General features: G+C 62.0%; 1 protein-coding gene across 1 annotated transcript in view; it reads left to right on the top strand.

Annotated features, from left to right (window-relative positions):
* Positions 1 to 22,506, top strand: part of COL7A1 (collagen type VII alpha 1 chain) — a 29,425-nt gene that overhangs the window by 5,916 nt on the left and 1,003 nt on the right. The window contains exons 21-113 of the mRNA XM_027884755.1: positions 71 to 217; positions 385 to 504; positions 589 to 735; positions 813 to 949; positions 1,029 to 1,155; positions 1,234 to 1,377; positions 1,449 to 1,606; positions 1,709 to 1,756; positions 1,871 to 1,897; positions 3,153 to 3,206; positions 3,436 to 3,504; positions 3,580 to 3,693; positions 4,012 to 4,038; positions 4,183 to 4,236; positions 4,347 to 4,409; positions 4,532 to 4,591; positions 4,729 to 4,764; positions 4,901 to 4,945; positions 5,122 to 5,157; positions 5,278 to 5,322; positions 5,427 to 5,462; positions 5,541 to 5,567; positions 5,668 to 5,700; positions 6,205 to 6,276; positions 6,384 to 6,443; positions 6,550 to 6,585; positions 6,733 to 6,813; positions 7,063 to 7,107; positions 7,206 to 7,277; positions 7,426 to 7,470; positions 7,575 to 7,601; positions 7,683 to 7,724; positions 8,360 to 8,440; positions 8,588 to 8,623; positions 8,724 to 8,759; positions 8,845 to 8,925; positions 9,162 to 9,197; positions 9,427 to 9,498; positions 9,696 to 9,740; positions 9,934 to 9,969; positions 10,127 to 10,162; positions 10,272 to 10,376; positions 10,529 to 10,564; positions 10,732 to 10,767; positions 10,952 to 10,999; positions 11,119 to 11,154; positions 11,330 to 11,461; positions 11,610 to 11,819; positions 11,913 to 11,948; positions 12,137 to 12,181; positions 12,350 to 12,421; positions 12,556 to 12,600; positions 12,764 to 12,826; positions 12,909 to 12,953; positions 13,247 to 13,282; positions 13,547 to 13,582; positions 13,767 to 13,811; positions 14,046 to 14,078; positions 14,237 to 14,299; positions 14,388 to 14,423; positions 14,532 to 14,612; positions 14,707 to 14,775; positions 14,876 to 14,911; positions 15,047 to 15,085; positions 15,268 to 15,312; positions 15,466 to 15,510; positions 15,633 to 15,668; positions 15,780 to 15,839; positions 15,979 to 16,104; positions 16,225 to 16,296; positions 16,527 to 16,562; positions 16,798 to 16,857; positions 17,023 to 17,067; positions 17,141 to 17,176; positions 17,301 to 17,336; positions 17,428 to 17,484; positions 17,691 to 17,762; positions 17,995 to 18,066; positions 18,155 to 18,190; positions 18,273 to 18,353; positions 18,443 to 18,496; positions 18,714 to 18,767; positions 18,844 to 18,906; positions 19,024 to 19,086; positions 19,356 to 19,472; positions 19,824 to 19,901; positions 19,980 to 20,033; positions 20,242 to 20,290; positions 20,369 to 20,416; positions 20,833 to 20,922; positions 21,283 to 21,351; positions 21,431 to 21,550; positions 22,218 to 22,397. Coding sequence (XP_027740556.1) covers positions 71 to 217; positions 385 to 504; positions 589 to 735; positions 813 to 949; positions 1,029 to 1,155; positions 1,234 to 1,377; positions 1,449 to 1,606; positions 1,709 to 1,756; positions 1,871 to 1,897; positions 3,153 to 3,206; positions 3,436 to 3,504; positions 3,580 to 3,693; positions 4,012 to 4,038; positions 4,183 to 4,236; positions 4,347 to 4,409; positions 4,532 to 4,591; positions 4,729 to 4,764; positions 4,901 to 4,945; positions 5,122 to 5,157; positions 5,278 to 5,322; positions 5,427 to 5,462; positions 5,541 to 5,567; positions 5,668 to 5,700; positions 6,205 to 6,276; positions 6,384 to 6,443; positions 6,550 to 6,585; positions 6,733 to 6,813; positions 7,063 to 7,107; positions 7,206 to 7,277; positions 7,426 to 7,470; positions 7,575 to 7,601; positions 7,683 to 7,724; positions 8,360 to 8,440; positions 8,588 to 8,623; positions 8,724 to 8,759; positions 8,845 to 8,925; positions 9,162 to 9,197; positions 9,427 to 9,498; positions 9,696 to 9,740; positions 9,934 to 9,969; positions 10,127 to 10,162; positions 10,272 to 10,376; positions 10,529 to 10,564; positions 10,732 to 10,767; positions 10,952 to 10,999; positions 11,119 to 11,154; positions 11,330 to 11,461; positions 11,610 to 11,819; positions 11,913 to 11,948; positions 12,137 to 12,181; positions 12,350 to 12,421; positions 12,556 to 12,600; positions 12,764 to 12,826; positions 12,909 to 12,953; positions 13,247 to 13,282; positions 13,547 to 13,582; positions 13,767 to 13,811; positions 14,046 to 14,078; positions 14,237 to 14,299; positions 14,388 to 14,423; positions 14,532 to 14,612; positions 14,707 to 14,775; positions 14,876 to 14,911; positions 15,047 to 15,085; positions 15,268 to 15,312; positions 15,466 to 15,510; positions 15,633 to 15,668; positions 15,780 to 15,839; positions 15,979 to 16,104; positions 16,225 to 16,296; positions 16,527 to 16,562; positions 16,798 to 16,857; positions 17,023 to 17,067; positions 17,141 to 17,176; positions 17,301 to 17,336; positions 17,428 to 17,484; positions 17,691 to 17,762; positions 17,995 to 18,066; positions 18,155 to 18,190; positions 18,273 to 18,353; positions 18,443 to 18,496; positions 18,714 to 18,767; positions 18,844 to 18,906; positions 19,024 to 19,086; positions 19,356 to 19,472; positions 19,824 to 19,901; positions 19,980 to 20,033; positions 20,242 to 20,290; positions 20,369 to 20,416; positions 20,833 to 20,922; positions 21,283 to 21,351; positions 21,431 to 21,550; positions 22,218 to 22,397 — 6,030 coding nt within the window. The remainder of the gene's footprint in view (positions 1 to 70; positions 218 to 384; positions 505 to 588; positions 736 to 812; positions 950 to 1,028; positions 1,156 to 1,233; positions 1,378 to 1,448; positions 1,607 to 1,708; positions 1,757 to 1,870; positions 1,898 to 3,152; positions 3,207 to 3,435; positions 3,505 to 3,579; positions 3,694 to 4,011; positions 4,039 to 4,182; positions 4,237 to 4,346; positions 4,410 to 4,531; positions 4,592 to 4,728; positions 4,765 to 4,900; positions 4,946 to 5,121; positions 5,158 to 5,277; positions 5,323 to 5,426; positions 5,463 to 5,540; positions 5,568 to 5,667; positions 5,701 to 6,204; positions 6,277 to 6,383; positions 6,444 to 6,549; positions 6,586 to 6,732; positions 6,814 to 7,062; positions 7,108 to 7,205; positions 7,278 to 7,425; positions 7,471 to 7,574; positions 7,602 to 7,682; positions 7,725 to 8,359; positions 8,441 to 8,587; positions 8,624 to 8,723; positions 8,760 to 8,844; positions 8,926 to 9,161; positions 9,198 to 9,426; positions 9,499 to 9,695; positions 9,741 to 9,933; positions 9,970 to 10,126; positions 10,163 to 10,271; positions 10,377 to 10,528; positions 10,565 to 10,731; positions 10,768 to 10,951; positions 11,000 to 11,118; positions 11,155 to 11,329; positions 11,462 to 11,609; positions 11,820 to 11,912; positions 11,949 to 12,136; positions 12,182 to 12,349; positions 12,422 to 12,555; positions 12,601 to 12,763; positions 12,827 to 12,908; positions 12,954 to 13,246; positions 13,283 to 13,546; positions 13,583 to 13,766; positions 13,812 to 14,045; positions 14,079 to 14,236; positions 14,300 to 14,387; positions 14,424 to 14,531; positions 14,613 to 14,706; positions 14,776 to 14,875; positions 14,912 to 15,046; positions 15,086 to 15,267; positions 15,313 to 15,465; positions 15,511 to 15,632; positions 15,669 to 15,779; positions 15,840 to 15,978; positions 16,105 to 16,224; positions 16,297 to 16,526; positions 16,563 to 16,797; positions 16,858 to 17,022; positions 17,068 to 17,140; positions 17,177 to 17,300; positions 17,337 to 17,427; positions 17,485 to 17,690; positions 17,763 to 17,994; positions 18,067 to 18,154; positions 18,191 to 18,272; positions 18,354 to 18,442; positions 18,497 to 18,713; positions 18,768 to 18,843; positions 18,907 to 19,023; positions 19,087 to 19,355; positions 19,473 to 19,823; positions 19,902 to 19,979; positions 20,034 to 20,241; positions 20,291 to 20,368; positions 20,417 to 20,832; positions 20,923 to 21,282; positions 21,352 to 21,430; positions 21,551 to 22,217; positions 22,398 to 22,506) is intronic.

The following is a 22,506-nucleotide window of genomic DNA, read 5'->3' as shown; positions in this document are numbered from 1 at the left end:
GGCCGGCCAGCACTCCTGCAAACCCACCAGTCCCCACTCCCACCTGCTAACCCCTCTCTGCCCCTGGTAGGGGGGCCCCAGCGCAGCCAGCAACTCCCAGCCACCTCCAGATCCTATGACCTGGCGGGGCTGGAGCCGGGCCGGCGCTACCACATCAGCATCACCAGCCTGGTCGGTAGCCGAGAGAGCGAGCCAGCCACTGTCACTGCCATCACTGGTAAGGGACTGCCTGGTGCCAAGGTGGCATCCGCCCCCTGACACATGGCTTGAGCCCAGACGGGCACCCAGGAACTGGGCTGTCCCAGCCTTGGGCTGGGAAGGGAGCTGGGAGCAGGTTGGAGGCTGCTCCATGGGGCTGGGACACCCTTTCCTCCTCCTTGGCAGCCACCCCAGGCCACATCACCAGCCTGCGAGTGACAGACGTGCGGAGAGATTCAGTGACACTCACCTGGACCCCAGTCCCTGGTGCCTCTGGCTACATCCTTTCCTGGAGCCCTCCTGCAGGTGAGATGAAGGGGTGGCTCCTGGACAGTGGGCAGTATCCTCGTGGGGGCTTGCTGATCCCCCTGATTGTGCCCTGGGCTGCAGCCGGTGGGGAGAGGGGGCGGACGCTGCCCGGCGCTGCCAGCTCCCAGCAGGTCTCCGGGCTGCGTCTGGGCCAGCTCTACACCTTCACCCTCCGCCCGCTCCTGGGGAGTGCCCCCGGCGCTGAGACATCCGTCAGCGAGCGCACAGGTACGGTGTGCTCACTGCAGGGGTGGGCTGGGCTTGTCTCCACTCTGATGGTGGCTTCACCCCTTCCCTGCCCACAGTCTGCAGGGATGCCCGCGGTGATGTTGTCTTTCTGGTGCATGGCACCCGTGACAGCTCCTCGGGTGCCGACACTGTCCGCACCCTCCTCTCCAACACTGTGTCCGCCCTGGGGCGCCTGGGCCCTGAGGGCACCCAGGTAGGGTGCTGCTGCAGCGGTGGGGGCACAGGGGGCATGGGCAGGCCATGGTGCCCACTGCTCCCCTGCACCTTTGCAGGTGGCTCTGGCCACATACAGCTACCGCAGCCTGCCCTGGCTGCTCCTCAACCGCTCCAGCGACCTGCCCGCCGTGCTGGAACAGATCCGCACCATGCGCTACGAGGAGCCCAGCGGCAATGCCATCGGTGAGGGGCTGCACTGGGAGCTGGGGCAGTGGCTGCTGGGATCCTGCTGACTGTCCCCTCCTCCTTCTCCCTCTCTAGGGGCAGCCATTACCTTTGCCAGGACCTACCTGCTGAGCCCTGGCGCAGGGCGCCGGCCCAGTGTACCAGCGGTGCTGGTGGTCCTGGCTGACGGCCCCTCTGGGGACGATGCCATCGCTGCAGCCAGGGACGTCAAGGCTGGGGGTGAGAATGGATGGGATCCCAGCAGGGTGTGCAGGGAGTTCTGTAGGGTGCTGAGGGTGTTCTTGGCTCAGGGGTGCAGGTGCTGGCGGTGGGCTTGGAGGGGGCAGACCGGGAGCAGCTCCGGAGCATGGTCACCAGTGAGGACCCGCGGTACATCTACCATGGAGACAGCCTGACAGAACTGGAGGGAGAGCTCACTGATGACCTCTGCACCATCATCTCCACCAGGGTAAGGTCAGAGTGCCTCAGTGGGTGTGGAGGGGGGCAGCCCTATATAAGCCAGGGGTTCTCCAAACCCTGGGGTTCACACAGGCTTGTCTTGTCTTGCCAGCCAGAGCCAGAACTGAAACCGAAGCCCTGCACTGTGCAGTGCCCCAAGGTGAGCATCCCCACTGTCTGCCGTGGACAGGGGAAGCTGCCAATGGCAGCAGCTCAGTGGGGAGTCAAACACAGGGGTGCCAGCCCATAACCCCTTCCCTCTGTCCCCTTGCAGGGTGAGAAGGGAGATCGCGGCGAGACAGTGAGTACTTTGGTGTCCCCACCCAGCTGGTGGTTCTGGAGGGGCCTGCATCCCCTAAACCATGCCGATGCTAGCCTAAAAGGGGATGCTCACTGCTGGCTTTGTTTCTACAGGGACAACAAGGACGTGTGGGACCACCAGGCCCCCCTGGCCAGCCGGTAATATCCTGCTGAAGTGGGGGAGATGGGAGACAAATGGCTGGCAGGGGCAATGACATAGTTCCCATGTCCTTGTTCTCTTGTCCCCTTGTCCTGCCAGCAGGTGGGAGTGGGGCAAGAACCTGTCCAGCTCTTTACCACAGGGGCAGACAGGGAGCACCTCTTGACCACCACCTACCACCCAGCCCATCCTCTCCACTGTCCCTCCAGGGTCGCCATGGGCTGCCTGGCCCTTCAGGACCCCCAGGGCCACCAGGTCCACCAGGAGAGAGCTTTGAGCGTCCAGGCAAGAAGGGGGACAGGGTGAGTACTGCTGACTCCTTCATCCAGGTCACACAGTGACTTGGCCCCTGGGGCCTGTCTCTGCTCCTCATCCCTCTGTTCTCCTTCTCACCCAGGCTGGAGGAGGGATCCCCTTGAAGAACCCCAGTCCAGCCCCACACTGGTCCCTCACACCCCAGCTCAATACACAGGGGAAAGGCACCCCCAAACTCAGCTCTGCTGTGGGGCTGCTCTGGGCTCTCAGTGCCAGGAACAGCACTGCCAGGGGCACTGGCGGGGTCTGGCAGTGCTGGAGAACATCAGGTGCTGGTGTGATGCTCCTCTCTCCTACAGGGATTCCCTGGAGCTGATGGAACACCGGGAAGCCCTGGACGCCCAGGGAATCCTGGATCACCTGGGCAGCCGGTGAGTGGGGATGTCCCTTGGGTTTGCTGCTGCATGGTCGGCTCTTCCCATCACCCTGCCTGCTCCCTAAGCCTGCCTCTGCCTACCTTTTCTTTGTACTGTCTCATTATCTGGCAAAGTCACAGCTGTCTTCTGTGTGTGTACCCAGCCAAGGGTACTGGGAAGGGACTGTCTATCCCTGTTTTGGCTGGAGCTCCCATCCTATCCCATCCCATCCCTGCTCCCATCCCATCCCATCCCATCCCTGCTCCCCTAGCTGGCAGGGACATGCATTCACCTCCTGAGCTGTTGTTTTCCAGGGCATCCAGGGAGTCCCTGGTCCCCGAGGGGATCCTGTGAGTATGACCCTAAGCCCTCCCCAGACCCACTCTCACCCAACATCCTCTCTCACTCTCACCTTTCGTTCCCAGGGACCACGGGGGCCAATGGGACTTTCTGGCCTAAAGGGGGAGAAAGGTGAACCGGTAGGTGATGAGCAGGGGCTGCCCCATGGCAGTCCCTGGGGAGCAGTGGGGGACCCTGGTGGACACATCTTGGCCCCTGGCATCTCCTGGTATTTGGTGTCTGAGTGACCCCAGGGTCTTCCCATCTCCATGCCAAAGTCCCAGTCTTGTGGCACTGTGGCCCCTGTCCTGCACTGGGGCCACATAGGGCACATGGGGACACTGATTCTTTCTCTCCATTCTTGTTCAGGGAGAGCCCAGGGTGATCACAGACGGAGAACAGGGGCTGCCGGGCCGGAGAGGGGAGCCAGGTGTGCCGGTAGGTCTGGGGGTATGGATGTGGTACCCATAGCCCACATCAAACCCCAAATAATGGAGCATCTCTGTCCTCCAGGGCAGACCTGGCCCCCCTGGGATCCCCGGCCCACGGGGACCCCTTGGTGATCCAGGCCCCCCTGGTCCAGTTGGACCCATGGGGCCACCAGGACCTCCAGGAGAGTTTGTGAAGGTACATCCTCCCGCTGCTGCGTGGGAATGGCTGGAGGGATCTGTGGGCAGATGGATGGGAGAACAGCCAGCTTGGAGCTGCTCCCCTGTGGAGTCCTCCTGGTCCTGCTTGTGGGCTGTGCCCCCACCAGCTGTGCCTGCACACACTTGTACCTGCATGAGCTGTTGCTGGCACTGGGCAGTGTGGGGAGAGGCACATGGTGTGCATGTTCCCTGATACCAGCGATGATGGGCTCTGCCCAGCTTGTTCCCCTTCTATTCAAGGAGGGCACATGGGAAGAGCACAGACTTGCCCTTATTTGCAATTTTGCCCTCACAGGGAGAAAAGGGTGACCGAGGGGAAAGGGTGAGTGTTTCTGCATTTCCCTGACTCCTCTGCTCTCCTGGATGGAGATCCCTTGAGTGTCCAAGGGCACTGCAGCCCCTCTGCATGCTGGGAAGGACTGAACCCCCAGTGCAACCACACAGGAGCTGACCCCTGTCTCTGCAGGGCCCCCCTGGACTCGTGGATGGGGCAGCACCTCGAGGGGAGCCTGGACCCCCGGTGAGTCTGGCTCCTAGGCCAGCAGGGATGGCAGAGGGGAACAGGGTTGCAGTGGCTGTGACCCCAGGGCCAAGCTGCATCCCCAGGGGCTGAGCTGTTCTCTCTTGCAGGGCCTGCCTGGGGACCCCGGGCCCCGGGGACCTGCCGGGCCCCCTGGCCTGAAGGGAGAGAAGGTAAGAGAGGATGCTCCCTCCTGGGGCTGGACCTCACACCACTCTCCAGGGGGGGATGCCCATCCCCACCTCATGGATATCCCCATGTCATGGGAGTGGCTGTCACCTTTCCTAATCCCCAGGGTGATGGCACAGAAGGTTTCCCAGGGTCTCCTGGCCGCCCCGGGGACCCAGGAGATCGGGTGAGTTTCCTAAGAGAAGGTAAGGCGGGCAGGAGCTGCCATGCTGGTCAGCCAAGCCCTGAGGGCACCCGCTTTGGATAGCCTGGCCATCTGCCCTGCCACACCAAAGGTGACAATGTCTCCCCTCTCCTTTTCAGGGCCCTCGAGGACCACCAGGGGAGCAGGGCAGGAAGGTTAGTGGTGCAGGGACTGAAGGGATGCTCTCGCCTTGCCTTTGGCAGGATGAGAAGGGTTCTGGGTTCTGTGCCCAGACCATGATGTCCCCCCATGGATCCTGCTGCCCTTGACTCTGTTTTCCTCCTGCACCAGGGAGACCGTGGGGCACCAGGAGAGCTGGGAGAGATGGGAGAGAAGGTGAGAAGGCACTAGAGAGGGACTGTGCCATTCAACAGCACTGGCAGGACCAGGTGTCCCAGTGGTCTTGAATGGCATGCTGGGCTGGGCTCTGAAGGGCTCTGGGGCAGTGTGTGGGATTGGAATAATGTAGCATGGAGGGAGGAATCTCCCTGAAACCTTCCTCTGCCCTGTAGGGGGACCGTGGTGTGCCAGGCCCTGAGGGTGAGAAGGTTAGTGTGCTGGGGTGACTCTGGCCGTGCCTCAGTGACGCCTGCTCTGCAGTGGAGCAACCACTCTGGGATGGGGTGGCAGGATTCCCCTGACACCTTCCCCTTCCTCCTTTCCTGCAGGGTGAGACAGGAGCCCCGGGGCGCCCAGGGCCATCAGGCAGAGAGGTGAGTCGAGGCAGCAGTCATGGTGCTGTGAAGCAGGGGCTGCCGTGCCCTGGGGTCATGTCCCCAGGCACTTCCAGCCCCTGAGGTCTCTTCTCTTGCCACAGGGAGCTCCAGGACCGGCTGGCCCCCGGGGAGAGAAGGTGAGGGCAAAGTGGGGTCCCAGTGGGGTGGCAGGGATGGTGGGGAAGGGGCTGGTGATGACACCTCTCTATCCACAGGGCGATCCAGGACCACCTGGCAAGCCAGTAAGTGATGCTGCCCAGCGGGTCCACCTCTGCCTGTCCCAGCCCCAGGACAGGGAGCAACAGGCAGTGCCCAGCACAGTTTCCTCTGCTTCCCCCCCAGGCTCCTATCGTGGCTGGTGTTGGAGGAGAGAAGGTAACCCTGACCTAGCTGTGCCCTCCTGTTCTGCAACAGCATCCTCTGGACATGGCCATGGCCTGGGAGGGGGATTGTAAAGATGGGCATTTACCTGAGGGGATACTTGTCCTAGTATGGGAGCCCCTGGTGGTCTAGAGGTTAAGGACGTGGCACTGTCACTGCCGAAACCCGGGTTCGATTCCTGGTCGGGGCCACTCCCCGGGCAGATGGAGCTCGTTAGCCCGTAAGGCAATCCATCCACGTCCTGAGGACCTCGCTGCCACCGTCCAAGCTCACTTGGCCCCGGCAGATGAACCTTAGGATTAAAGGGTGGGCTCAGTTCCGCGCACACTGTGTCTCACCTAAAAAATCCAATGCTCAGGCTGGAAGGTGTAAAGACCTTCCCCGGTTCTTCGTTCACGAAGACTGGCCTTTTTACTTGTCCTAGTCCGAGGCCTGGCTGTTCACAGCTGCAGTGGGGAAAAAGGGGGTGGTTTGGGGTGCTGATTTTGTTTGCTCCAGGGTGACAGAGGATTCCCAGGACCAGAAGGACCTCCTGGCCCCAAGGGTGATACAGGAGATAAAGGTGCCCGTGTGAGTACTGCCTGAGGATGAGAGGCACAGGGCACATGGCACAGCCCTCCCTCCCTGTACTCGTGGTGTCTGTGCCATTGCTTCACGCTGCATCCTTTTGTGTCTAGGGTGCCCCTGGCCTGAGCATCCCGGGACCAGCTGGTCCCAAAGGCGAGCAGGGCGATCGGGTGAGTCTGAGTGCACCCCAGGGCACTGGCTCATGGTTCTGGTCCCTACCCTGGTCCGGGATCACTGAGGTTCCCAGTGACACATGCTCTTCTCTTCAACAACCAGGGTAATGTTGGCCTCACAGGCAGGAGTGGCCCAAAGGTACTGTCACTGCAGGAGACACTGCCCTCTGTCCATCTGTCCATCCATTCATCTGTTCATCGGGCTCTGGAGGGACTGTCTTCTCCCCCTGGCAGCCCATGTGCTGCCCCCACACTGCCCTGACCTGTTGCCTCTTCCCTTGCCTAGGGTGACCCGGGGGAGCCAGGGGAGAAGGGGGAACCGGGCCGAGCAGGCACTCCAGGGCAGACTGGGGTGCGAGGCAAGGAGGTAGTATGGGGCAAAGGGGAGGTGGGACCAGGGGCCATGGGGCACTGTGGCCCCGTGGAGATGGGGGGCTGGCAGGGAGCAGGGTGATGCTGGTAACGTGTGCTTTTCTACCCTGGCTGGTGCCTGCTGACCTGTGCTGCAGGGAGAACGAGGAGAGAAGGGTGATGAAGGTACCCCGGTAAGTGAGGGCCCCCCAGGACCACTGTCCCCCTCCCCACTGCCCCCCACTCACTCCCTCTTTCCCCACAGGGTGAAGCAGGTCCGCCTGGCAAACCTGGAGACAGGGGTCCCCGGGTAAGTGTGGGGCTGGGCGCACCCTGGAGCAGGTGAGATGCCTGTGGCCTTTGGGGTGGCTCCTGCTAATGCATGCCTTCCCTCTGCCCTCCAACCAGGGCCTCCCTGGCTACCGAGGCCTCCCTGGGGAGAAGGGTGACCCAGGTGACCCAGGTCCTGAAGGCAGGAATGTGAGTACCCCTCGTGTGTGCCCACTGCTCCATGGGCACCACCACACCTCACACCCCATCACCCTGCACCCACATTTACCCCAGGGGTACCACCACCCCACGGGTCCTCCATTCTGTCCCCTTCTCATGCCATTCCTCTTTCCCACAGGGCAGCCCTGGAGCACCAGGGAACAAGGGTGACCGTGGGGAGCCGGTGAGTGACGCTGGGCCATGTATGGCCCCCACCCCAGAGACAGCCCTGCCTTCCCTGGGGCTGTGCCAGCTCCCCTTAACCCACTTCCCTCACCCTTCTTTCAGGGGCCTGCTGGACCTCCAGGACGAACCGTAAGCTCTACCCTCTCTTCTCCCTGCCCATGGGCTACTGCCCTGCCCCAAGTGCTCTGACAGGTCTTCTCTACCCCACAGGTGGACGTGGGGCTCGGAGGAGTGGGGGAAAAGGGTGAGAAGGTAACGATGGATGGGATGTTTGTGGTGGGATACGCTTTTCTGTCCCCTGCTGGCCTCTGGCTGGGCACTGGGATCATGGTCCATCAAGCCCTCCCTGCCCAAAACAGCCCCTGCCACATAGAGCTAATGTGCACCACAGCTGAGAGGCACATGGGATCTGGGGGGCATATGGGATCTGGGGGACACCTGGGCTGACACTCCTGTGCAGTGCTGAGAGGAGAGTGCCATTTTCAAGGTCCCTGTAGGGCTGAGGTTCCCAAAGGAGCCAGCATGGTCCTGGCTCCCCAGCCCCATAGGGATCCCATGGTAGCACCCCACCCTCTTGGTGTTCAGCATTTAAGGCCCAGCTTAGGTTCAGGGCAGTTTTGGGGCTGTGCTCTGTGCCGTGTGGCATCATGGTCCCAAGCCATGGCCAAGCTGGCTCCTGGCTCAGCAGTGCTACCCAGTGCATTTCTTCTGCGACCGCTCTCTGGCCCCTCAGGGGCCGTGTTGAGTCCAGTCACCTCTTTTTCAATCTCTCATTTTGAGACCCTTGCTATCATCCCACCCTTAAATGACAGAGGTGCTCAGCGTGTGCTCAGGCATGGGCTCGGCACAGGGCAGTACCCTCTGACCACCGTGCCCTTCCCTGGCAGGGGGACCCCGGGGACCCCGGCGAGGATGGTGCGAAGGGCGCCCGGGGCGATGCCGGCTCCCCTGGCCTGCCTGGAGAGAGGGTAGGTGCTGGGTCCCAGGTGTGGGACAGGCGATGATGATCTGCAGGAGAGCTGGGGATCCTGGTGTGCAGGGGGTGGTGGGTGAGCACCCACGATTCCCTCCTATTCCCGCCACACCCCAGTGCTGAGTGTGTCTCTCTCTTGCAGGGTTTGGAGGGTCCCCGTGGTTCCCCTGGTGCTCGGGTGAGTGTCCTCATTCTCATGGGGGTCTGGGTAGGGGACCTGTGCCCTGTTCATCTCCTGTTCATGGGAGATGATGTTCACTATTCTTCCCACCCCACAGGGTGATCCTGGGGACCGAGGCCCTCCAGGAGAGAAGGTGAGGGGGCTGGGGGCTGGAGGCTGCCCCATGACACCCCCATCCCATCTCACAACTCCAACGCTCCTGCCCTACTCTCTTACAGGGAGACCGTGGCCCACCAGGTCTGGATGGCCGCAATGGGCTGGAAGGCAAACCTGGGCCACCGGGCCCTGCTGGGCTGCGGGTGAGCATGGTCCAGGGTGGGGGACACGGCTGTCCTTGGGGGCTATGGATGATCATGGTCCAGGGTGGGGGACACAGCTGCCCCTGGCCACTGCGGGTGGGAGCTGTGGGATGGAGGGACAATGGTGTGAGAGGAGCTGTTCCCCTGGGCATCCTCTGCTCCAGGCTGGGGATGCTCCTGGGGGAGCCTTTGGCAGGGTAGGGGTGTCCCTGCCCTCACCTTCTCCTTGTCTGCAGGGGGACCCGGGCAAGCAGGGGGACCCTGGCCGGGATGTAAGTACCTCCGGAGAGGGCGGGTTTGGGCTGTGCTCCTGCTGGGGCCATTGTACTTGCAAGGGACTGATGTCTTGTTCCATTCCTCTTGGTCTGGGGCAGTGCAGCAGGACCCTCCTCTGTCCCCAGCAGGGTGCCACTGTCCCAGTCACACTCCCTCCTCCCAGAGCTGGCTGGGGCAGATGGAAGCCCTGCTGCCCTGTGCTCCTCCCATCTCCTTTCCCTGCAGGGGCTGCCTGGGCTGCGTGGGGAGCAGGGACCGCCTGGCCCTGTTGGCCCACTGGGACCACCTGGCATCCCTGTAAGTACCAGCCACCCTGCACCCTGGGGACACATCCTGCCCCATGCCCTCTGCTGAATCCCAGCTGGATCCATCTGCCAGGGCTTGCCCTGTGCCCAGCTCCCCACTCCCTGCACCCTGGGGCTGCAGTGGGGCCCAGGGACCCCTGGCTGGTGGAGAGCTAGGGGGCCTCTCTCACTGCCTTTTCTTCCTCCCAGGGCAAACCTGGTGAGGATGGCAAACCCGGCCTCAACGGCAAGAATGTGAGTAGGGGGAGCAGGGCTGGGCTTTGGAGCTCTCCCAGGGGTGCTGAGGGACAGCGATTCCAGTACAGCACAAAAGCGAGGGGAGGATGTGGCAGAGCTCTGAGCCAAACCCCTGTCCTGTGTGGTGCCCAAGTGGCACCACACTTGACGATGCTCAAGTCGGGCTCTGACTGGCAGCCTTTGCCTGCAGGGAGAAGATGGAACACCAGGAGAGGATGGGAGAAAGGTAAGGAGATGAGCCATGGGTGGTCTCTGTGTGGTCCCTGCATGGTCACCGTGTGATGCCCACAAGCCTGGTGGCTCTTCCCTGCCTGGACCAGGAGCATCATTTTGGGGCACGTGAATGGGGCAGCATCCCTCTAACTCCTTTCTCTCCTGGTTAGGGAGACAAAGGTGATATGGGACCACCTGGTAGAGAGGTGAGTACTCCCTGCAGAGGAGTGTGGTGATGGGGGGTGCTGAGTACATGTCCCTGCCAGGGACAGACCTGGGTCCCAGGTCCTGGGGGTGACACAGCTCTCTCGTCAGGGCCGCAGTGGTGCCAAGGGTGAGCAGGGGGACAGAGGTGTGCCAGGCCCTCTTGGCCCCCCTGGCCTCCCCGGTGTCCCAGGGCAGGTCGGCCCCCCAGGCCAGGTGAGTAGTTCTCGAGCCCACAGTGTCATCCAGCACCAGACCCTCATCCAGGCTACTGTGAGCCAGGCAGGACCCCTGTCCATGGCTCCCTCAGGGCACTGCCCTGTGTCCATGGGTTCTGGGTGCCACTGTGTCCCCTCTGTGTCTTCCAGGGCTCCCCAGGCCTCCGTGGGGTGGCTGGACCAAAGGTAAGTGTGCTCCTGCTGCAGAGCCCCTCAAGGCAAAGGTCTGGGGGACCCTGTGCCAGAGGGAACAAGTCCTTGGCAGGCTCCCAAGATGACAGGGCTGGACCCTGGTGCTGCAGTTGGTGCCAGGCAGCTGACTCTGCCCCCTTGACCCCTTTGCTGTGTTTCAGGGGGACCCAGGGGAGCCCGGACTGCAAGGAGAGCCCGTGAGTACCCAGCACTGAGCCTGACAACTTGCCAGCACCCCAGGGTGGTGGCAACCACAGCCCCTGTCCAGGCAACACCAAAAGTGTTAACTCTGAAACCTTCTGAGAGCAGCACCAGCACTGCTCACCTTACCTAATGCACCTCTGCAAATCTTTTCCATTCCCTCTTTCTCTGCAAACCTAGGGGCGACCTGGCAGCCCTGGAGTACGTGGAGACCCTGGGACTGCAGTGGTGAGTCCCCATCCTTCCTGCTGGACTGGGACATCAGCTCTGGGGGACAGAGAACTGTCCACAGCCCCGACAGTGGGAGCAGGCTAACACCCACTTGGTTTTTAATGTCTTTACTGCAGAATGTTGAGCGTAGCCTGGAAGCTCTTGGCATCAAGGTATGTATTTCCCCACTGTTGGGCTGGGGTTTGTTCCTGCCATGTGGCAGCAGGAGGGGGACACGGTAGGTGGTGGGAGATCAGAGCCATCCAGGGCACCTTAGTAGGGCTGTGGGGTGCTGCCACTGCTGGGTTGCACTGATATCCTGACTGGTGGGTCTTTTCTCCCTCCCAGGTTTCATCCCTGAAGGAGCTCACGGGTGCCTATGATGGGAGCTCAGACTCATTTCTGCCAGTGTCCGAGCGGCTGCGGGGCCAGAAGGGCAGTCGGGGGGATCCAGGGGAGAGGGGTCCCCCAGGCCGAGAGGTGAGCAGAGCCAGGCTCGATGCCAAGCCCCAGCATGCTGCCCCACTCCTGCTACCTGTTCTGTCTGGGAGGGCCAACTGAGCCCTGGGGGGCTCGGGGGGGCTGACATCTGCAGGGCTGTCTCTGCAGCATGGCTTATGTTTTGCAGGGCTCTTTAGGCTTCCCTGGCGAACGAGGACCCAAAGGTGACAAGGGGGACCCAGGCACCCCTGGCCCCCAGGGCCCCATGGGCCGGGCCGTGGGTGAGCGGGGTCCCGAGGGCCCGCCTGGGCAGGCTGGGGAGCCTGGCAAGCCAGGCATTCCCGGGGTGCCAGGCCGGGCTGGGGAGCTGGGGGAACCCGGGCGGCCTGGTGAGAAGGTGAGTTTGTGTAGAAGTGCGAGGGGAAGGCTGGGGGACCTGGTCCAGGGGCTTGGGGACAGTGCTGTGACAGCCATCATGTTGTGTTCACAGGGCGACCGGGGTGAGAAGGGCGACCGAGGTGAGCAGGTGAGCTGGGAGAGGCAGATGGTTCACTCCATCTCCCATTGTGTTGTGCCCCACTTGAGGGGACACAGGGTGCTCAGATGGGCTGGTAGATGCCCTGTGGAGGCCAGGAGTGGCCATACCAGGATGGCTCTGCTCCCCCATGCCCTATTGTCCCCTTTGGTGCTCAGTTTATTTCTCTACCTTCCCAGGGCAGGGATGGCTTGCCCGGACCCCAAGGACCCCCAGGACCCAAGGTAGGTGATAGCTGCTGCTGGTGACCATCTTCCAGGTGCCAGCCTGCACCTCTGGGGATGGACGGTCATGTCCAGTCCCTTGGCACAGGGACTTGGGGAGGGCTGTGCCCCTGAGGGGACTTTCTTGGGGTCCCCTGAGTGCTGGCCTTGACTATTCCCTGCCCACAGGTGGACGTGGCGGAGGGCAGCCTCATGGGCTTCCCTGGCGAGCGCGGCCCTGTTGGACCCAAGGGAGCGAAGGTGTGTGGCTGGACAGGGAGGAGAGGGGCAGCCAAGGCAACAGAGCCAGGGCAACATGATCAGCTGGGGCTGAGGATGATAGCAGGGTAGAAGAACAGCAGGGGCTGATTGCATCCATCTTCTTCCCAATACAGGGTGAGCCTGGAGTCGAGGGTGAGCGGGGACCCAAAGGAGATAAGGTCTGAGGTCATAACTCTCCCATTGCCAAACCAGTAGCCCCATGGAGCAAAGCCCTGCATGGGAGCACTGCTGAGGGCACCCCTCTTTGGGTGTCAGCAGGCCCTGGAACGTCACAGGAAGGTCCCTGCCTGTCCTGTGATTCTGTGCCTGTCTCCACTGCAGGGTGAAGGTGGCTTGCGGGGTGACCGAGGGGAGCCTGGCGAGAAGGGCAGGGATGGTGCCCCGGTGAGTACTGCACTGTTCCCCTGCCTGGCACTGACCCTAGCCTCATGCCTGGCACTGACCCTGTCTCCATCTCTTGCTCCAGGGTCTTCCTGGTGAGAGAGGGCTGGCTGGCCCCGAAGGGAAGCCGGTGAGTGGTGACATGGTGGAGGGATGCAGGCTGGGAGCGGGGAAAGGTCCTGTGGTCCCACACTAGCTTCCACCAACACCAGTGGGAGCATACATGCCTCTTTCATCTCCTTACCCCCCACCCCATGCAGGCCCTGCAGGCCTTTAGGGGGCTTCCCTACACAAATACCCCCTGTAAGTACCCTGGCTGAGTACCACACACCAGGAATGGGGAGCATCCCTGGGGGAGAGGCAGGGCTGTGTGGGAGTGGTGGATTCCTGCCTGCCTGCTGACTCTAATGTGGTTCTTTGCAGGGCTTGCCAGGCTTCCCTGGAGTGCTGGGACGCCCGGTAGGTGTCTGTGTGTCCCCCATGTCCCTGTGCCTCCCCCACCTCAGCACACACTTGGGGGATCCTGGCCATGAGCTCTTGGTGGGGTCATGCTGCTGCCAGGGTGGGTGCTTGGCCCCCTGCATCTTAGCAGGAGCCATCTAGGCTTGTCTTACTTGGTGTGGGTGCTTTCCAGAGCCACTGGCATTGTCTGGGTCTCCTCACTCATGATCCCACTGGGGGAAACCCCCTCCCTGAAGTGACCCCATCTCTTCCTCCCTTCAGGGCAACCAGGGAGACCCAGGACCCCCAGGACCTCCGGTAAGGTGCCACCCTGCACCTCATGCAGGGGACTGTCATGCAAGGGGGAGGTCAGCCAGGCTGGGTGTTCCCCCAGGGAGCAGGGGTGGGGTGGCAGTGCTGGGACTGAGTAGCCCTGCTGCTCTCTCCCTGTCCTGGGCCAGCAGCAAGCAGCACCCCAGTAATGTCCCCTTGTTCTCTGCAGGGCAGCACTGGCCCACCAGGGACCCAGGGCCCAGCTGGGACCAAGGTATGGCACCGGCGTTGGCATCTGCATTGGCATTGCCATCTCCAACCTGGCATAGGGAAGTGGTGCTTTGCCAGATTTGCAAAGGGAGGGAGGGCCACGTTTTGGGAATTTTAGGGCTGAAGGGAGGGACATTTCAGACATTTCAGCCTAGATACAGATGTGGAGACATGGCTGTGACTGCAGCAGCCGGTAGGTTGGAACTGTTTTGGGTTAATGCAAGTGCATTCTTTTCAGGGTGATCCAGGGGAGCCTGGCTCTGGCATCCGTGTGAGTACTCACACCATCCCTACCAGCACCCACCTGGCCCCTCCAAAGCCATCTGGCCTCCCCAGAATCAGCCATCCCCCCTCAACACACCTTCCCCCAGGGGCAGCTGAGGTCCTGGCTCTCCCATCCCCTCTCTGATGTGGCCGTTTCCATTGCAGGGCTTGCCTGGTCCCCAGGGCAGCATGGGGCTGCCAGGGCCCCCTGGCCCCCCTGGTCCAGGGGTAAGTATTTGCAACCCTCTGAACCTGTTCCTTGGCCATTCCTGGTGCCTGGGATGTTGCTTGATTTCTGCTCATGTCTCCATTGCAGGGCCCACCGGGTGTCCCCGGGCAACCAGGACAAGTGGTGAGTGTTTTGTGTCCCTCCTGCTCGGCTACCATCACTGTAGGTGCTTGAGGCTGCCTGGGGGGCTGTGGGACCCCCACGGCCCCATCCCACTCTTACTGTCTACAGGGGGAGAGTGGGAAGCCGGGTGTGCCAGGCAGGGATGGTGTGCCAGGGAAGGACGGCGAGGCGGGCATGCCTGGGAAGATGGTATGTTGCTGCTCACCCTGTCCCAGTGGGAGCCCCACGTGGCTCAGCCTGGGGTGTCTGCAGCTGAGGCTGAGGACTGTGCTGCTTGTGCCAGGGCATGCCAGGGCCTTCGGGCCCTGCCGGTCCCAAGGGAGAGCCAGGGGATGCTGGAGCCCCAGGGCAGGTGAGTGCAGGGCTGCCTTGCCCCGTGTTCCTGGCCAGGATGAGGGGGAGCATCCCCATGCAGCCCTGCTCACCTGCCCCCTCTCTCCTCTCTGCCCCAGGCCATCACTGGCCCCCCCGGCCCCAAAGGCGAGAAGGTGAGGAGCCAGGGTGGGAGGTGGGGGAACCCCCACCCCTGGGAGCTGCCAAAGCCCCAGGGCTGGGGTAGGCAGGAGCCTGCAGGGTGCCGGCATCTGCTGTGGGCACATCCTATCACTTGTGTGTCCCTGCAGGGAGAGCCGGCGCTGCTGGAGGGTGTGCTGGGAGAGCCTGTGAGTTGGCCCCATAAACCTCATCACCCACACTAACCTAATCTCCCTCCATTAACCTTTCTCCCACCATTAATTTTGTCTCCCCCCATTAACTTCATACCCCTCTCCCACCACCCCTGCCTTCTGTGGGAAAAGCCAACCCTGTGGCCACCCCCTTTCCTTACACTGCTCTCCCCCCACAGGGCTCCAAGGGTGACAGAGGCTTGCCAGGCCCTAAGGGCGAGAAGGTGGGTGATGGTTGAAGAAGGGAGGATGGTTGGGAGGGGGCTTTGGGGGCCCCAGCTTCCTGGCTGCTTGGCCATAGTGTGGGGATCCAGCTGCAGTTGTTTCCCCAATCCACTGTCCCATATACCTGCTTTTTCATTGTTTTATCCTGCCAGGGGGAGCCAGGACGATTCGGGGAGCCAGGAGATCCTGGGGAAGATGTGAGTAGGAGGCATGTGGATGCTGGGGAGGATGCCTGGGGCAGTGGCTGCTGTCAGGGTGTGGGATCTGTGCTCTTGTCACCTATTGCCCAGCCCTTCCTGGGGACTTGATCTCTTCACAGGGAGCCAAGGGGTCTTCTGGAGCCAAAGGGGAGAAGGTACATGTTCCCTGCTCCCAGAGGGGCTCCCCAGCCCTGGGTGGCAGTGCTCCTGGCACCCCTGTGCCCACCAGCCAGTAGATGTGTCACATGCTCTCTGCCACCACACAGGGATCACCAGGTGTCGGTGCACGGGGACCGCCAGGACAGGATGGGCCTCCAGGTTTGAAGGTAATTCTTGTCCCCATGTCAGCCTGGCTCTCATCACATTCCCAGTGCCCAGGTGCTGCTCCAGCTTGGCTGGCCAAGAGAAAAACACAGTGCTAAGGGGCTGTTTTTGTGGGCCCCATCTCTTTCTTCCCTGCTTCAGGGGGACACTGGCTTACCAGGATTACCAGGACCCCCAGGCTTAGCAGGCATTGCTGGGACACCAGGACAGCCAGGCCTGAGAGGGGACAATGGGCAGCCTGGCCCTCCAGGTCCCCCAGGAGAGAGGGTAAAGACTACAACCAAAACCTGGTAACCCTGGACCCTTGGGCTGTTTCAGCAAGGTTTCTGCAAGCCCCACTGCCTCCCAGCCACAGTCCCTGCCCACTCACCTTTTTTTCCCTGCCAGGGTTTGATCGGCTTTCCAGGCAGAGATGGCACTGCTGGACCACCAGGACCTGTGGGACCACCAGGACCGGCTGTGAGTATGATGCCACAGGAGTCCTGGGGCTGTAGGCTCTGCCCTGGCTCCCCTGCTGGCTCAGAGAAGGTGACAGGCACTCACCGTGCACTTCCCCAGCCCTTAAGCCTGGGGGTTGCCAGGATCTGTGGTACTGGGTGAGAACTGCTGTGGGAGTCTCAGGACTGCTTCGCAGTGCACCTGGCATTGTCTTCCTCCTGTGGCTTGCTCACCCTTCTCCTTTCTTTTAGGGCATACAAGGGGCCCCTGGCGTGAAGGGTGATAAGGTAGGATGGGGACAACCCAATAGCATGAGGGGTGTGAGGCTGCTTCTCTTGTGGGGTGTTCCTGCAGCCACTTCCCCCATAAGAGTGTTAAACCGACTCTGGATGGTGGCACATGAGAGCCTGAACAAGTGCCAGCCACCTGGGGAGGTGCTGGGGATTGTGGGGTGTCCCCAGGCATGGGGGGTACATGACAGGGCTGGGAGGACAGGGATGAACTCTTGCCTTCCCCTGGCAGGGCGCTCCAGGAGCTGGGCTGCCAGGAGCCAGAGGCGAGCGTGGAGACCCGGGGCCACGGGTAGGTACTGCCAGAGCCCCCCATGTCCCCACAGCCAGGGACAGGAAATCTCTCATTGTCAACCCTGAGGGGACTCTGAGCCAGAGCTGCACCTGTTCCTGGGGTGAGATGATGCTGGGGTGTCCCCATTCCAAACCCCCTTCTCGCATCCCTTCCTTCTTGCAGGGTGAAGACGGTCGCCCAGGGCCAGAAGGGGATCGTGGGCCAGTGGTAAGTACCTCCCTTCCCCAGCTACACCCCAATCCAGGCCCCTCCCTGACCACCCTTCTCTTTTCTCCCACAGGGCTTGCCTGGGAACCGGGGGGAGCGTGGGGACAAGGTAAGGGAATCTGAGAGCTGGGGAGCTGAGGGGGCAAATGATGCACCTCCAGGGACTGGGGTCTCCAGGGAGGTGCTGCTTGTTCCCTGCTGTGCATCCTTGCAGCATCTCACCTTCCTTGCAGGGGGACCTTGGGGCCCCAGGACCTAAAGGAGACAAGGTGAGTCCCCGGAGCAGGGGAGCAGTGGGAGAGCAGAGAGCAGCCCTGGCCCCCCTGCTCATCCCCGCCTCTCTCTCCTTTGGGTGTACAGGGAGATACTGTGGTGGTAGAGGGGCCGCCTGGAGCACGGGGCAGCAAAGGGGAACCGGTAAGAGGTGTCCCTAACCTCCCTCTCCCCATCCTCCCTGTTCCTCTGGGAGGTGCTGAGAGAGCTTCTTCCTGCTGAGGGACCCTCTCCTTCAGCCTGGCTATGGACTCCCTTGTTCCTGCCCACGGGGGATCTGTCCCCCCACCCTTATGTGTGTTTGAGCTTCTCCCCATCCCCTGACCCCTCCCTGTTTTTCCCCTTTGCAGGGAGACCGAGGCCTGAAGGGCACAGAAGGGGACAAGGGGGACAAGGGGGAGCAAGGCATGCCTGGAGAGAAGGTACAGGGCTGGGGGGGCTTGTGCAGGACTGGGGGTGGCTGGGCTGGGGACCGTGGAGGGCTGTTGAGAGGGCGATGAGCAGGACATGATGGCATCCCTGTGCCCCATGGGCTGATGCTTGTGGGCACCCTGACATGGTGCAAGGAGAGCTGCTGGATCCAGCCTCAGGAGTGACCACAGCTGGCTGGAGCTTTCCCTCCTGCCCTGTGTTGATTTGGGGTTTTGCTTGCAGGGGATGAGGGGTGAGCAAGGCGAGAAGGGCTCCACAGGCTTCCCTGGGGCACGCGGCCCTGGCGGGCAGAAGGTAAGGAGCTGGGCTCCCCCCACTGCTGGGGGATGTTGGTGGCACCATCCCCTTTGCCTGCCCTGACCGATGCCTTTGCCTTCCCCAGGGAGAGGTTGGAGCGTTGGGAGAGCCTGGTGAGCCGGTGAGGAGCTATGTCTTGGTGGTGCTGTCACCCTGCTGCGTGGCAGGAGCGGACCCCTGTCATGCTGTGTGCTCTCCCACAGGGTCAGCCTGGCCGTGACGGGATCCCTGGAGCTCGGGGAGAGAAGGGGGACATGGGACCCATAGGCATGCGAGGCCTCAAGGTGGGTTGTCCTCTCTGGCTTCTGGGGTTCTCCTGGTCAGGACCAGTGCCAGCTTGGCATGGCTCTGACTCCCCTCCTCATCCTCACAGGGTGACCGGGGCATGAAAGGTGCCTGTGGCCTCAATGGGGAGAAGGGTGAGAAGGTGAGTGGGTGCCCGCAGGGTGCTGCAGGAGCCTGGATGTTGCCTGGAGGCTGTGGCCTTTGGATCCCCTCCACCAGCCAGCGGGAGCAGGGAGATGGCTGAGGCTGGACCTTGACCCCGCAATAGGGTCATGAGGTCCTCTCCTCAGCCTGTGGCTGTGGGGTGAGTGTTGATGGGTGCAGGACTGACTGCCCTGCCTCTCTCCTGCCCACTGTAGGGGGATCCAGGGATCCCGGGGCGCTCAGGGCTGTCAGGGAGGAAAGGGGAGCCGGTGAGTACCGCACTGACAGCAGGGTGGGACGGGAGCACACGGCCTATGGCTGCTGGACATCTGCTCTGTTCCCCAGGGAGAGCTGGGTCTGTCGGGACCACCGGGCATCCCCGGGAAGGAAGGGCTCATGGGACCCAAGGTAGGTCAGAGTAGTGCTGGGAAAAGTTGTGCTGGCACTTTGGTCCCCCCGCTGCCTGTCCCCCGCTGCCTGTCCCCCGCTGCCTGTCCCCCGCTGCCTGTCCCTTCCTCTTTGCAGGGCGACCGGGGATTTGATGGGCAGCAGGGAGCCAAAGGAGATCAGGGGGAGAAAGGAGACCGGGTGAGTGAACTAGAGAGATGGGATGCATTGCACCCCATTGATTGTACCAGGATACAGCCTTGGTCAGAAGCACATCAGAGCCTGATGCTCCCAGAAGAGTCATTTGGCGCTGCTCTAAATTATATCACTAAACTATGAGTGACAACAACTCTCCCCACTCTTTACAAATAAGCACCAATACTGGTGCTTCAGGGATGCCCAGCTATGGGGCACCTGTTCTGGGGTCAGGGGCTCTGACACCGCTGATCTCACCCTCTGCTCTCCTGCAGGGCGCCCCTGGCATTATCGGTGGCCCTGGTCCCCGGGGTAGTGATGGTGCTCCTGGCCCCCCTGGACCTCCAGGGAGCATTGGCCCACGAGGTCCTGAGGGCATGCAAGGCCAGAAGGTGAGTCCTCACCATGGGGGACTGATCTCTCTAGGGGGGCTGTTAGGAAGGGAGGGTCCAGTCCCCTGAGTGGGAAAGGTGTTGGTGGCATCTGAAGTTATGTCCTGGCCTATCCTGCCCTGTTGGCTCGCTGGTTTTGGGGTCCTCCCTTGAGTCCCCCTGCCCAGTGGATAGGAGCCTGAGGGGTTTGGGACCCTGCTTGTCCTTGAGTTGAGCTGGACCCATCCCCATCCCAACCTGCACAGGCATCCCCATGGTGCAGGGATGTGGAAAGCAGCACATCTTTAGTGATGAGGAGAGCAGAGAGACTCTACCACCACCAGCCAGATCCTGAGCATGTGTCCTTTGCAGGGGGAGAGAGGCCCCCCTGGACAGTCAGTGCCGGGTGCACGCGGCGTTCCTGGCATCCCCGGTGAGAGAGGAGAGCAGGTGGGTGAGTGGGTGCCTGGCCCTGCCTGGTGAAGCCCAGCCAGAGCCAGTGTCCCAGCTCCTTTCTACTGTCCCTAGGGCAGTCCCGGCACCCGTGGGCTCCGTGGGGAGAAGGGGGAGCCAGGCATGACGGTAAGGAACCAGGAGGGAGCCAGCATAGGCTCATGGCACCTGGGTCACTGGGGTGGGAAGGGGCACTAGATCCATCCCACTACCAGTGATGGAGGGGCTGCCCCACCTCCAGGCTCTGCTGGGGCCTGGGGAAAGGGTTTTTCCTCCTCTTTAATTGCACTGTCCCCCGTTGCAACATGGGACCTTTGCCCCTCCGTGTGCCCGGCAGGAGGATGAGATCCGTGCCTTCGTCAGGCAGGAGATGAGCCAGCACTGTGGTGAGCATCCCCCTCTGCTGCCCTAGGGCTGGGAGTCTGGCCCTGCTGCCTCTGACCCCTGTCCTGTCTCTCCCACAGCCTGCGGTGGCCACTTCCCACGGCACCTGGATTCACGTGAGCATTCAGGTTGCGGCTTTTCCTTTCTACCCCCTGCCCCACACGTGTGGCACCAAAGGGGTGCTGCCAGTTTTGGGGAGCTGGATGTGGCCTAAGCCCTCCATGACCCCCTCAGTCTGGGTCAGCATCCATGTGGGAGTGTGCGGAGGGAGAAGGGATGGTGTGTGGCAGGATTGATGGTCCATCAGCGATCCCCAAGGGCAGCTGGCTCAGGATGGTACCAATGGGGTCCAGGTGCTGCTGGGGTCTGCCCAATTTGTGAAGGGACCACGAGGACTGCACTCTGCCCATGCTTGGGTGTCAGAGCTGGGGCAGGGATCTTACAGGGAACAGGAGTGCTGGAAGGGAAGGTGGGCTGGAGGAGTGGGATTGGAGGGATGGAAGCAAGGGGTGGGCTGGGATGAGGTGGGTGCTTTCTCTCCAAGGAGGCTGGGGGGCTCAGGCCAGGAGCAGCTTCCGCTCTGCCCAGGGAGGAGGAAGAATCGTTCGCCAGGAGAGGGAGCATGGCCAAACAGGTGACAGAGAGCCCAGAGGACCTACAATATTTGGCCCCATGGGCACATGTGCCTGCCTGTTCCCTCCCCTGTCCCCATCCTGCTGGGCTCCAAGTGGGAATGCTGTCTCCCCAGGCCTCTCGAGCCTGTTCCTTCTCCAGAAGCCCCTGGCAGCCCTGGTCTGTGGTGCACAGACAGGAGGGGGTGTTCCCAGGTCCCCAACCCCTGTCCATGTATCCTCTCAGGATGCAGAAGTGTTGAGGCAGTGCTGGACTGCTCTGCACCTGACAGGCATGGGCTTCCCCTGGGAAGGAAGTGGAAAGTGCCCCAGACTCCCTCACCTCTTCCCTGATGCCTGTGCCATGTTCTTCCCCTTCACAGAGCCATTCCCTGCTGGCAGCGCTCACACAGTCCCTGTGCTCAAGTTGTCACACACTGAAGAGGAGGAGGGTCTGTCATCTCCCTGTCCTCTTTTTTCCCTACTCCATGAGCATGGCAAGAGCTGCTCATGCCTGGTGCTGTCCCCCAGGGCAGGACAGGGAGATCAACCTCGACACAGATGACCTTGAGTATGACAGCATGTATGATGATGAGGAGGAATTTGATGGGGCCCCGGAGATGGACAGCTCAGAGCAACCTGCAATGGATGGTGAGTTTCCCTGACTCTGAGGATGACCTGGGGTGACCCCAGGGCTGCCCCAGGCCTTTGGTTGGCAATGGATCCCTATGGGTCCCTATGCCCCTATGGCTGTGGGGATTTAGGATTTGCAGCCCTCTTGCTGGTATCAGGGCACATTGTGCCTTCCCCATCAGAGCACAGTGCTGCACACACCATGCAGACCTCACACTCTGTTCCCCTCACTGAAGCCATCACCAGCAGTGATGGGGGGTTTGCTGGTGGGACCTGCTGCCCCTGGCAGGTTTCCTGTGCTCCTGGTCACAAGCTGCAGGATGGGTTCCCAGGGCCCCAGGAGATCAGGGAAGCAGAATGCAGAAGGTCCCTCCACAACCCTTCCAAGGTGTGCTGTGACCATCGTGTCCCCATGCCACCTCCCTCCTACCTCTATCCAGCTCTGTCTTTGCTGGTAGCTGCCCCTGGGAGAGGGCTTGCCCATAGCAGCATCTCCTGCCCTCACTTCCAGTGCTTGGGCAGAGCACAGAGATGGCCCCTCCAGCCAAACCCTGCCCATGCTCAGCTGGGAACCATCCCCTGCCTTCTCCTTCTGGGGTTTCCCCTCCTCTGCCAAGTGTGCCTGGCTGTGGGTACGGCTGGTGTGCTGCCAGCCTGCCCTCACCATCACTGTTTGCCCCCGCAGCTGAGCCCTGCAGCCTGCCTCTGGACGAGGGGCACTGCCAGCACTACACCCTGCGCTGGTACTACAACCAAAGAGTCACGGAGTGCCGGCCCTTTGTCTACAGCGGCTGCCAGGGCAACCTCAACCGCTTCGACAGCAAGGAGGAGTGTGAGCTGCACTGCAGGCAGCACCCAGGGGCAGGTAGGCAGGGCTTGGCACAGGCCTGGCAGCATCCCCACCCGGTGCCGTGGGCTTGGCAGTGCAGAGCTGGGGGCACGATGCTGGTCCCTGACCTCGGCTCTGACACCAC

Source organism: Empidonax traillii, unplaced genomic scaffold, assembly GCF_003031625.1.
Source record: "Empidonax traillii isolate 1590-97213 ecotype Southwest subspecies unplaced genomic scaffold, ASM303162v1 scaffold155:size2260171, whole genome shotgun sequence".
Taxonomy (NCBI): Eukaryota; Metazoa; Chordata; class Aves; order Passeriformes; family Tyrannidae; genus Empidonax; species Empidonax traillii.
Note: the sequence above shows the minus strand (reverse complement) of the source record. Positions and strands in the feature narration are given on the sequence as shown.